Source organism: Dermochelys coriacea, chromosome 21 (genome assembly GCF_009764565.3).
Source record: "Dermochelys coriacea isolate rDerCor1 chromosome 21, rDerCor1.pri.v4, whole genome shotgun sequence".
Classification (NCBI taxonomy): domain Eukaryota; kingdom Metazoa; phylum Chordata; order Testudines; family Dermochelyidae; genus Dermochelys; species Dermochelys coriacea.
Window position 1 is genome coordinate 14,458,933 of NC_050088.1, and position 12,309 is coordinate 14,471,241.

General features: G+C 49.7%; 1 protein-coding gene across 1 annotated transcript in view; it reads right to left on the reverse strand.

The window, feature by feature from the left end:
- Window positions 1–12,309, reverse strand: part of LGR6 (leucine rich repeat containing G protein-coupled receptor 6) — a 215,234-nt gene that overhangs the window by 54,765 nt on the left and 148,160 nt on the right. The window contains exon 6 of the mRNA XM_038380210.2: window positions 7,288–7,359. Within this exon, the coding sequence (XP_038236138.1) occupies window positions 7,288–7,359 (72 nt within the window). The remainder of the gene's footprint in view (window positions 1–7,287; window positions 7,360–12,309) is intronic.

Genomic DNA, 12,309 nt, shown 5'->3' on the forward strand with positions numbered 1-12,309 from the left:
GGAATTATGATGTGATTGGAATAACAGAGACTTGGTGGGATAACTCACATGACTGCAGTACTGTCATGGATGGATATAAACTGTTCCGGAAGGACAGGCAGGGCAGAAAAGGTGGGGGAGTTGCATTGTATGGAAGAGAGCAGTATGACTGCTCAGAGCTCTGGTATGAAACTGCAGAAAAACCTGAGAGTCTCTGGATTAAGTTTAGAAGCATGAGCAACAAGGGTGATGTCGTGGTGGGAGTCTGCTATAGACCACTGGACCGGGGGGATGAGGTAGACGAGGCTTTCTTCCGGCAACTCACGGAAGTTACTAGATCGCAAGCCCTGGTTCTCATGGGAGACTTCAATCACCCTGATATCTGCTGGGAGAGCAATACAGCAGTGCACAGACAGTCCAAGAAGTTTTTGGAAAGTGTAGGGGACAATTTCCTGGTGCAAGTGCTGGAGGAACCAACTGGGGCAGAGCTCTTCTTGACCTGCTTCTCACAAACCGGGAAGAATTAGTAGGGGAAGCAAAAGTGGATGGGAACCTCGGAGGCAGTGACCATGAGATGGTCGAGTTCAGGATCCTGACACAAGGAAGGAGAGCAGCAGAATACGGACCCTGGACTTCAGAAAAGCATACTTTGACTCCCTCAGGGAACTGATGGGCAGGGTCCCCTGGGAGAATTACATGAGGGGGAAAGGAGTCCAGGAGAGTTGGCTGTATTTTAAAGAATCCTTATTGAGGTTACAGGGACAAACCATCCCAATGTGTAGAAAGAATAATAAATATGGCAGGCAACCAGCTTGGCTTAACTGTGAAATCCTTGCTGATCTGAAACACAAAAAAGAAGCTTACAAGAAGTGGAAGATTGGACAAATGACCAGGGAAGAGTATAAAAATATTGCTCAGGCATGCAGGAGTGAAATCAGGAAGGCCAAATCACACTTGGAATTGCAGCTAGCAAGAGATGTTAAGAGTAACAAGAAGGGTTTCTTCAGGTATGTTAGCAACAAGAAGAAAGTCAACAAAAGTGTGGGCCCTTTACTGAATGAGGAAGGCAACCTAGTGACAGAGGATGTGGAAAAAGTGAATGTACTCAATGCTTTTTTGGCCTCCGTCTTCACGAACAAGGTCAGCTCCCAGACTACTGCACTGAGCAGCACAGCATAGGGAGGAGGTGACCAGCCCTCTGTGGAGAAAGAAGTGGTTCGGGACTATTTAGAAAAGCTGGATGAGCACAAGTCCATGGGGCCGGATGTGCTGCATCCGGCACTACTAAAGGAGTTGGCGGATGTGATTGCAGAGCCATTGGCCATTATCTTTGAAAATTCATGGCGATCGGGGGAGGTCCCAGATGACTGGAAAAAGGCTAATGTAGTGCCCATCTTTAAAAAAGGGAAGGAGGAGGATCCTGGGATCCAGTCAGTCTCACCTCAATCTTAGAAAAATCATGGAGCAGGTCCTCAAGGAATCAATTCTGAAGCTTTTAGAGGAGAGGAAAGTGATCAGGAACAGTCAGCATGGATACACCAAGGGCAAGTCATGCCTGACTAATCTAATTGCCTTCTATGACGAGATAACGGGCTCTGTGGATGAGGGGGAAGCAGTGGACGTGTTATTCCTTGACTTTAGCAAAGCTTTTGACATGGTCTCCCACAGTATTCTTGCCAGCAAGTTAAAGAAATATGGGTTGGATGAATGGACTATAAGGTGGATAGAAAGCTGGTTAGATTGTCGGGCTCAATGGGTAGTGATCAATGGCTCCATGTCTAGTTTACAGCTGGTGTCAAGCGGAGTGCCCCAACGGTCAGTCTTGGGGCCGGTTTTGTTCAATATCTTCATTAATGATCTGGAGGATGGCGTGGATTGCACCCTCAGCAAGTTTGCAGATGACACTAAACTGGGAGGAAAGGTAGATATGCTGGAGGGTAGGGATAGGATACAGAGGGCCCTAGACAAATTAGAAGATTGGGCCAAAAGAAATCTGATGAGGTTCAACAAGGACAAGTGCTGAGTCCTGCACTTAGGACGGAAGAATCCCATGCATTGCTACAGACTAGGGACCGAATGGCTAGGCAGCAATTCTGCAGAAAAGCACCTAGGAGTTACAGTGGATGAGAAGTTGGATACAAGTCAACAGTGTGCCCTTGTTGCCAAGAAGGCCAATGGCATTTTGGGATGTATAAATAGGGGCATTGCCAGCAGATCGAGCGACGTGATCGTTCCCCTCTATTCGACATTGGTGAGGCCTCACCTGGAGCACTGTGTCCAGTTTTGGGCCCCACACTACAAGAAGGATGTGGAAAAATTGGAAAGTGTCCAGCGGAGGGCAACAAAAATGATTAGGGGACTGGAACACATGACTTATGAGGAGAGGCTGAGGGAACTGGGATTGTTTAGTCTGTGAAAAAGAAGAATGAGGGGGGATTTGATAGCTGCTTTCAAGTACCTGAAAGGGGGTTCCAAAGAGGATGGATCTAGACTGTTCTCAGTGGTAGCAGATGACAGAACAAGGAGCAATGGTCTCAAGTTGCAGTGGGGGAGGTTTAGGTTGGATATTAGGAAAAACATTTTCACTAGGAGGGTGGTGAAGCACTGGAATGGGTTATCTAGGGAGGTGGTGGAATCTCCTTCCTTTGAGGTTTTTAAGGTCAGGCTTGACAAAGCCCTGGCTGGGATGATTTAGTTGGGGATTGGTTCTGCTTTGAGCAGGGGATTGGACTAGATGCCTCCTGAGGTCCCTTCCAACCCTGATATTCTATGATTCTAAGGTCTCTTGAGCTCTGCGATTTATCCCCAATCTCCTTGGGAGTCTTAGCAGACAGGCCCAAAAACATGCTCATCTCAAAGAGCTTCCCAGCCTAAACCTTGGCTCCCATGGCTGTTCCCCTACTGGGGCTTCTTGCCCCAGCCCTGTTGTGTCTGTGTGGCTCCTTCGTGTGTATTCTCCTGTATCCCCAGGTGAACTGGCGACACGCCTCACTGGGTTTCTCTAAGAGGCTTGGAACAGATGCCAAACCACATGGGAGACAGAGGTTTTATCTTCCCTCCTGTTATCTTGCATGAGAGATGTCTAAATAATGAAGATTTGGGATAGCCAGAGGGGGAAATACTCTTCTAGTAAGCGGCTCACATGAAAGCCTTCGAGAGTAATAACTGGAGTTAGACCAACATCAGAGTAGCAAGGCTGTGGGGCAAACGTTTTCACCTTGCTGCTTTCTCCTGCCATGGTTTGGTGTCTGCACCTTCCTGAGCAGCTGGGATGGGGGTCTGCTGCTCCATCAGGGCTACAACATGTCATTTGCACATCTCTTGTGAAGGGGGCAATGCACGGCTGCCCTGACTCTGTGGGGCACTACTCATTAGGCTGCCAGAGGAGGGGAGCTCAACAACCCCGCTTTCTCTTTACCTCTTTCCAGGTGATTAGCGCAGCAGTCTCTGCTCAAAGGGAGCTCTCACTGTGATCTGTCTGTGCACAGACTGGGCATGCAGAGGAGAATTCCTGAATGCTCCCGGCTCCCAGCTGCAGAGGAATTGCACAGAGCAATTGGAGCCATTTCTCTCTTGAATCTAAAATAGGGCTTCTCAAACTTCATTGCACTGCGACCTGCTTCTGACAACAAAAATTACTACACGACCCCAGGAGGTGGGACCGAAGCCTGAATCTGCCCAAGTCCCACCGCCCCAGGTGGGGGCTGGGGGGGGGCAAAGCCAAAGCCTGAGCCCCACCGCCCCGGGTAGGGAAGGGGTCAAAACCGAAGCCCAAGCGCTTCAGCCCCAGCCAAGGGGCCTGTAACCTGAACTCTGCCACCCAGGGCTGAATCCCTCTGGCTTTGGCTTGGGCCCCAAGCCCCAGCACATCTAAGCCATCCCTCAAGACCCCAGTAAAATGGGGTCATGACACACTTTGGGGTCCTGACCCACAGTTTAAGAACTGCTGATTTAAAAGATCTGATTGTATTTTACAAAGTACAATCCCTCTCCCTGCCTATCCTGGCCAATCCAGATGTCTAGACATGGTGGGGAATCTCTGGCTCTGGGAGCTGGGTAACTAGCTCCCATCAGTGCCTTTGAAAACCCCACCCAAAATGTCTTTACTCCTGCTGAGCTTTAGAAGTAATAGCCATAACAACATGGCACATGGCTCCATATCTGCAATGGAACAAAATGCACCTCTTGGAAACACCGGAGCAGGTTCTGCTCTGAGCAACATTCTGGCCATCTCCTTGACTTCACTAGGGTTACACCCATAAAATAACTGGGAGCAGAATTTGGCCCCTGAAATACTGAAGAATAGGTTAAATACCACATGTGAGATTAGCAAAATATCCCCAGCCTGTATTGGAGGCAAGAGGAAGAAGTTTAAAGGAGGTGTCCAAAGGGGAGGCAGTGTGGTCTAATGGCTAGATCACAGAATGCTCCCTCAGCGCCCCACAGCACAAGGGGCGAGCTCCCACTGCTACACCTCTTTTGTGGAGTGCAGCAACAATCGACCAGCCCTGCCCTTTCAGGGACAAGGTGTGCTCCCCAGTGGTGCAGCCAGGAACTGTGATTGCAACAGGGGAGTGCAAGGGCGGAAGCTCCGGGCACTCTCCTTATATTCACACCTGCACACGCCAGGTAGGAGCCTGGAAGAAAGGAGGAGACACAACAAGGGGGCTCCTTGGATCAGTGGACAAAGCAACGAATCTCCAGCTGCAGAGACGGTGCCTGACTGGTAATTCCCTGCGAGGGCAGGAGATGAGGGAGACAAAGAGAGGGATCCCCCAGTGGTGGGGAAGGACAGTGTGGGGAGCTCGCTCAGCCTATGCCCACGCTGCACCTGTTTCCTGGATCAATGGTCTCCTGGTCTTTGACACTATCAATTTCCCCTGCTGTCACGCTCTGCACAGGAGAGGGGGCAGAGAGCCAGCAGGGCTGGGTTACACCAGGTTGGCCTGAGCAGGAGGCTGGTGTAACGTATGTGCTGTCACATGGTTCCTAGGGGCTTTGTGGAGCGCCCGTCTCCCATCTCCACCAGCTACTTTACAGCTAGACTCTGTCCCCTTGGTGCTGCCTGAAGGGTGATGGGAATCTGGAGCAATGTACGTGCCAGTCCAAGAAAAGGTGTCACCTGGGGCTTGAAACGAATCCGGACAATGCAATAGCTGGAGCCTGCTGACCAGTGAGCGGCTCTTGGCCATGAATGCGAGATTCCTTGATGCCTCCATCATGTAATCATCACAGCAAACTACCCGGCTCTGCCTGCCACATACACAAACCCCAGACAGTGGGAAATGAGCTCTACGCACAGAGATTTCTCTTCTCCCAGCTGGTCTCCAATTCTTTCCCCCTCTGTTTTACACTGGGTGTTATGGTTTTTGGGGGTGGGGGGAGGAATTAGGGGAGGCTGTAAACCATGAAGGTTCCATCTGGTCTACACTGACATCATCCAAGCAAACAGTTGCACATAAAGAACTGCCAGAAGCAGGCCTTAGGCAGGGCTGGTGATTAGATACCATGGTGAGGGGCACACATGGAACACTTGGACAGACAGCAGAGACGTCACGTTGACGGTGGCCTCCCTTCACCCCATGTGCGACTCAGCTTCCTTTCACTGATCTATAATGTACCTGTCTTAAAATCTAACGTAGCCTCTCTTTCTCTCGGTACGTGCCCTACACCCATGGCCATGGTAACCGAGTACCTCGTGGTTCCATTATAAGTACACACAGACATGTCCAGTGGCAATCTGGAGGAGATCTGCCCTGCCCCAAGCCACCAGTACCAAAGTCTAACACCCACCTCCCTGTTCTGGGTGCCTCAGGCTCTGTCAGTCCAAATGCAAGGGAGAGTGTTTCCTGAGACCGCCTTGCCTCCAGCTCTCTGGGGTGCACACCTAGGGACCACGGCCCAGCTCCTTAAAAGTATTTAGGCCCCAGTGGGAGTTAGGCACCTAAATACCTTTGATGATCTGGGCCCAGCAGTTTGTCTGCAGTATCTAAGCAGCTTCCCGCTAAGCACGGAAAAGGCCTTGTCTCTCTGAGTGACACTTTTATGACAGGACACGTCCTCTCTGTTTATTCCCATCCCCTTCCCCTTCTTTCGTTGGGTTCTGCCCAAGGCCAGCACAGCGGGAGAGGTTTCTGTGCAACTGAGGGCAAGAAGCCGTCTGCTCAGATATTTTGGAGCCCTGATTTATTTGCTTGTTTGTTTGTTTTTCACATGAGGCCACTGTATGATCCATTAAACCTGGGCTGTTCTCAGGGCAGCCACATGGACTCCTGGGCGAGGCTTTTCGCTCTCTCCCACAGTTCAGCAACATCCCAGTACCAGTAGCTAGGAGCAGTCCTGTTTTCTGATGGAGTTCCTGTCCTACAGCAGGATCCACGCCTGACTTACAAAAACCTTGGAGTCTAGGCTAATGCTAGCCTGCCTGCAGGACAGACTATACAGAAGAATTTGTCTGTTTTGTCATCGTTATTATTAATAAGAATCATGGTTATTACAATAGTGGCTAGGGACCAACCAAAAACAGGGCTCTATTATGCTAGATATTGTACAGCCAGACCAACAGACAATCCTTGAACTGTTTGGTGGCATGAAATGCTTATAAAATACCTTGGCCAAGATTTTTCAGACCTGGCCACTGATTTTTTAACCGGCCTTAATTTTTGGGTGCCCAGCCTAAGACACCTTAGAAGGCCCCAATTTCCAAACAGTGGGAGAGTGAGCAGAGATGGCTCGTGAGGTGTTGACAGCTGGGTAGCTGAGGCTGACAACTGGTGAAAAGTTAGGTGCGTACTCGGGGGGCAGTGACATGATAAGAGACCAGAGCAGAGCAGCAGATCATGAGAAAGGGCATCATGCCGTACCCCTGTGGGGGTGTAGCCAGTGCGTTAGGGGCATGGTCTAACTCCCCAACCTGGTTAGCAGTGTATGCATGCCAGGCCCTACAGTCTGTGAGGGAATAATGGAGCTGGAGAGCCATTAACAGGCTATGAGACGTGGTGGAATGGCTTAGTCTCAAAGCGCTTTTCTCCAGGGGCTGCAGTTATAAGAAGGAAGCAAAATAATATAACACGAAGCAGCAAACAGGCTGCAGAACACGCCAGCTCCTTCCAGTAACCCCAAGTTTAATTGGAACTCCCCTCCAAGGCACACTCCCTATCCCTCATGCACCTGTGCCAGGGGAGGCTGTGGCTGAGCTGCGCTTAGCCCCTGGGCCTGGCATGGATACATACATCACCCACGCTGGCTTTGCACAGAGCCCTTTGCAGAGGGCATTATTCCCCGCCGAAGAGAAAACGGGCGACTCACAGGGTTTCCAGGCTGTGCAGCCCTTCGAAGCTGTTGATCCCCAGGCTCTGGATCCGGTTGTTGTGCAGATGCCTGCAGAGAAAACGGAGAGGCTTAAATGGGGCCGAACTCAACTGGACTTTCTCCAGCAGTCCCTGAGCTGCGACGACGCAGGGGTGCTCGGAAAGCTGAGTGCGGCTAAGCACACGAAGGGCACCAGGGCAGGAAATACACCTTGCAGAGACTTGCTAAACCACTAGGCTCTCAGGATGGCCACAGGGTGCAGCAAAAAAGAGCGAGGTAGATCAGGGGTTCTCAGCCTCTCTCTTTCTGAGCCTCCCCTCCCCCAACAGGCTATAAAAACTCCACGGCCCCCCTGTGCCACAACAACTGTTTTCTGCATATAAAAGCCAGGGCTGGCATTAGGGGGTATCAAGCAGGGCAATTACCCGGGGCCTCACACCACAGGGGGCACCATGAAGCTAAGTTTTTCAGCCCCGGGTGGTGGGGCCCCTGGCTGATGTCCCACGCAGCTGGGCTTTGGCTTTCTGCCCTGGGCCCTAGCGAGTCTAAGGCTGGCCATGCTTGGCGGAACCCCCAAAACCTGCCTGCAGCCCCCCAGGGAATGCCAGATCCCTGACTGAGAACCACTGAGGTGGATGATACAGCATAGAGCCCCATGTTCAGTGGCCTATTTTCTTCTTAGTAAGTGGGTGTGCCCTCCGTTCTCTCTAATGAACGAACGTTCTCTCTACCACAATAGGCCCAGTTCTGGGTGGAGGTTCTTGGAGCCCTTTCCCCTTCAGGAGAAAGGCACAGAAGTGAATCTGAGCGAGATGGAGAGGTCTAAGCCAGTGTTGCCGAGACACTTGGGACTAGAAGATAGTGTGTGTTACAGCAGCTCAGCACACTCCCATGCACCACCTCTGAATCTGGTCCTTTCTGGGACACCGTCCTGTGAACTGCCTTTCCTGCCATACATTCAGTTTGCACAACCACTCAGTACCAAGCTGCAGAACTGCAACACAGACAAAAGAGCTTCCTGCCCAGCTCACGCGTTGCATGCAATTTCACCACCGTGGGATCTACAGCAGAGATTTCCCAAGCTCCTTAGTGGGTTTGGATGCCCAATTCAGATTCATTTGACTAGGAAGCCCTGGGCTTAGAAAAGCTCAAGCCAACACTGCTAACCCATGTTGGGCCCTATCTGGTCGAGCACCTTCAACAACCATTCATAGCTTCAGGCCCCATGGGTGGATCCAAGTAGACTAAGCACAGGCCTCCTTCTTCTGCAATGAATGTTACAATACCTATGGTCCAAAGCCCTGTCCTCATTCGCATCCCCCGCCCCACTGATCTCAATGCATGGGTGGAATCCAGGCTGGATTTACCTAGAAGTGTTTAAAAAAAAAAAAAAAAAAAAGACAATAAAACCTCTGAGCCCCTGAGTCTTGGTCTTTTAGTTCAATGCCATGATGTCTACAGTCACAGCTATATTATCTCTTGCTTGCAGAAAGATGGAAATACTTCCAGATTTAGACTTCTGGATTTACTCCAGTTTGACTGCAATCGAGGTTATCTTCAGTTTAATGCTTTAAAAATGTCTAACCCCGGAGCCGAGTGGCTAACGTGACATTCTGGTGTGCATTATCCACACTGAATCAACAAATCTTACCCGTTTTTCTCCTCTCTTCATTGTCTTTTGTCCCAGTGCCACGTATTGTGCAGTGTGTGTGTTATTTCTGATGCTCGAGGGCCCATGCATTATGAAGCCCTTCTGGGCTAATTCTGCTCCTGGAGATCCTTGTGCCACCTCTATTGTAAGGGCAGTAAAGTCTCTTGTGTTACATCTGTCCTTGAGAGCCCAGGCATGGTTCAGTCCCATGGGTTCCCATTGGGATGTCCTGTGTGTTATTTCTGTGGCCATGTTTACACTTCAGGGACTGCAGCGGCACAGCTATGTCACTGTAGCTACACCAATATAACCCCATAGTGTAGACTTAGCTTCCAGGCTCTAGGAAAACCACTTCCCTGAGTGACGGTAGCTGGGTCGATGGAAGCAGTCTGCCATTGGCCTAGCTGTGTCTACCCTGGGGCTAGGGCATCATAGTTACAGTGTTCAGAGGGGTGGATTTTTCACAACCCCGAGTGCTGGAGCTATATCAACCTACATTTTAAGTGCAGGCCAGGCCTCTCTCTTCGTTTTTCGCAAAATCAGCATCTGTGTTACTGGATTCTTCCTTCCAAGTTGTCAACGGTTGTCTGAGTGTGTGCATGAGTGTGCGTGGGTTTTAGCCACCTGACTCCCATTCCAGTCAGTGAGTGCCCCCCTGGCTGAACCAAAGCACAGTGCTCCAGAATCCTACTCCAATGATCTTTTCAGTCTAGACAGATGGATCCCGGGTGCCCCGGAGACATGCTGTAAAGCAGAGAAGGCAACGCCCAGGGGACAGACTGTGAATCCTTGCTCACCTGAGTAGTGCCCTTGATTCCAGTGGGGCTCCTCACATGAGTGAGGACTCACCAGCCTAGTACCAGCTCAGGGGGACAGAATATTTGCTGTGTTCCACTTTAGTAGATTGGTCCATTTTATGTGCCTGGGGCCTCGCCCCTCACATTCAGACCCAGACAGATTCTGTATCCACTGTGATGTAAAGCATTAATCTATTACCATAGATCTATTCCCCAACCTATCGTGTCCTAGAATACAGCCTCTTTAAAATGGCCTGGGGCCGCGCTAGCAGGTGAATCAATGACATTGGTGTTTCTTGTGCTTGCTCTAAATCTGCCTTGGCTCAGAGAAAAAATTCTCTCACTGCACCTGGATTCGAGTGCAGGAAGCATCACCGAGCGCACACTGTTCCCAAAGCCAAATGTTCTATGGTAAAAGCAGGAAGGTTTAGGAGCCGGGGAGGAAGCAGGCTCTGTGTGGTAGTTAAATGGAGGATTGTGAGGATCGGAGCACAGTTTGAAAACCAGCTTGACTCTCCCAGAGAGGCACATTTCCATCCAGTGATTCTGTAGAGAACACACAGATTCTGGGGAGACATGAGGGTGGGGCCGTACAGCAAAATTTACTGTCTGCTCCCAGAGGTAAGTGAGGGAGAGGAAAAAGCAGCTGCAAGAAAACTTGGCTCAATTGTGATTCTCTGAGGAGGAGAAAGATTTAGATAAAACTCCAAGTCAGGAGATTAGAGGAGCTATTTCTCTTTGTCACAAAAAAATATGTCCCCTGTCCAGATGGTTTCCTCCCCCACATTTTATGGGGCATTTTCAGATCAAGTTGCCCTTACATCACTTTGGGCTTTCACACCAAGATGACGCCAGTCATTTGAGTCCCTCTGACCCTGGATAATGCACTTGCCAAGCCAAATGTTTGGATCTACTGTAGCTATTGCCTCACTGAATGTTCCCAGGGATGGGGGAAGCCAAAAGAGTGAGGTGCAAAACAAAACCCCCAATCCTCTAGTGCATCTGTTCATTTGAAATGACAAGCATGGGCATGAGGAAACAGGAACAACAGGGCTTGCAATTAAGGTAGCAGGGACAACGTTTCCAGACTGTTCTCAGTGGTAGCCGATGACAGAACGAGGAGTAATGGTCTCAAGTTGCAGTGGGGGAGGTTTAGGTTGGATATTAGGAAAAACTTTCACTAGGAGGGTGGTGAAGCACTGGAATGTGTTACCTAGTGAGGTGGTGGAATCTCCTTCCTTTGAGGTTTTTAAGGCCCGGCTTGATAAAGCCCTGACTGGGATGATTTAGTTGGGGATTGGTCCTGCTTTGAGCAACGGGTTGGATTAGATGACCTCCTGAGGTCCCTTCCAACCATGATATTCTACGATTCTATGATTCCAGATGTGCTGGGTCCTCAGCTGTGGACCTCGCTTCCCCTGGGATCCTGCCCCAAATTACTCATCTTCCAGGCCTGGCATGTGACGTATTAAGTGGCATGCCCTTAGGAGGGGCTGGCAGAGAGCCATACAGAATGCAGAGCTTTCATTTGGACAGACAGGTTGGGGAAATGAAGGTCTTGTTATGGATCCTCTCTCATCTCAGGCAGTCTTAACAGAGGCATCCTGGGCCAGTGTTCTACACCTTTAAAGGCATCACAAAGAGAAACAAATAGGTAACTTCTTCCCACCCACCCATGTGCATATGCCTTGACTTGGAACATTCCTGGCTTTAAAAACAGCTATCTTCCTCCTGTGGGGCCAGATTCTGCTTCCCTCACTCCTGTTGGGTAGCAGCTTTCTCATCCAATCCTTCCATCCATTTCAAGGGGACCACTTGAGGAGTAAGGTAGCACTGAATGTCCTAGATAGAGTTTGATCTGGGCAGCGCTCCATCTCCAAGGAGATGACATCCCTTTGGGATGTCCATCATGATAACTGAATGTGAGTAAAGGTGGCACAACCTGGTCATTCATTAGGACCAGAAATCAAGCCCGACTGGATATTTCTAGGTTTAGAAATGTTTGAGCTGCAGGATCCCATCAGTTTCATTCAGGCCATATCAGTGAAGAGGAATGAAATGAAGACTGAGCCGGTTTTGCTTAAACTTAGCTTGAAGACGTTTGGAGACCAAGCAAAGAAAATTCCAAGCCCCACAGACATATTTTGTTGTTGCTGTTGTTGAGAAAGTTGTGAGTGATTGAAAAAGCGGGGTTGTAATGGAAACTGCAGCCCAGCCTTAACTCTAGTGGTTGCTACCAGAGAACAGTGAAATAACAATCACAGGAGACTTTGACTCATAGTGCAAGCTGGAATGGGAAATAATTGAAGAGATGAACTCCTCTTTCCTTCTGCCCTCTTCCCAACTATGTTAAACAAATTACTTCAGCAAGTGGAATTGTAGCCTCTTCAGTGTCTGTCAGTTCAAGCCTGGCTCAGAGAGTCAGTTCTGCCTGGTAAATTACAGCGGGTTTGACCACGACTTGAGATATTTTACTCCTCTGGAGGAATGTTTTGACAAAATTAACAGATCAATTCCATGATAAACCTTTCTGCCCATCCTGCTCCCCTTGAAGTCAATGGACAAACTTTA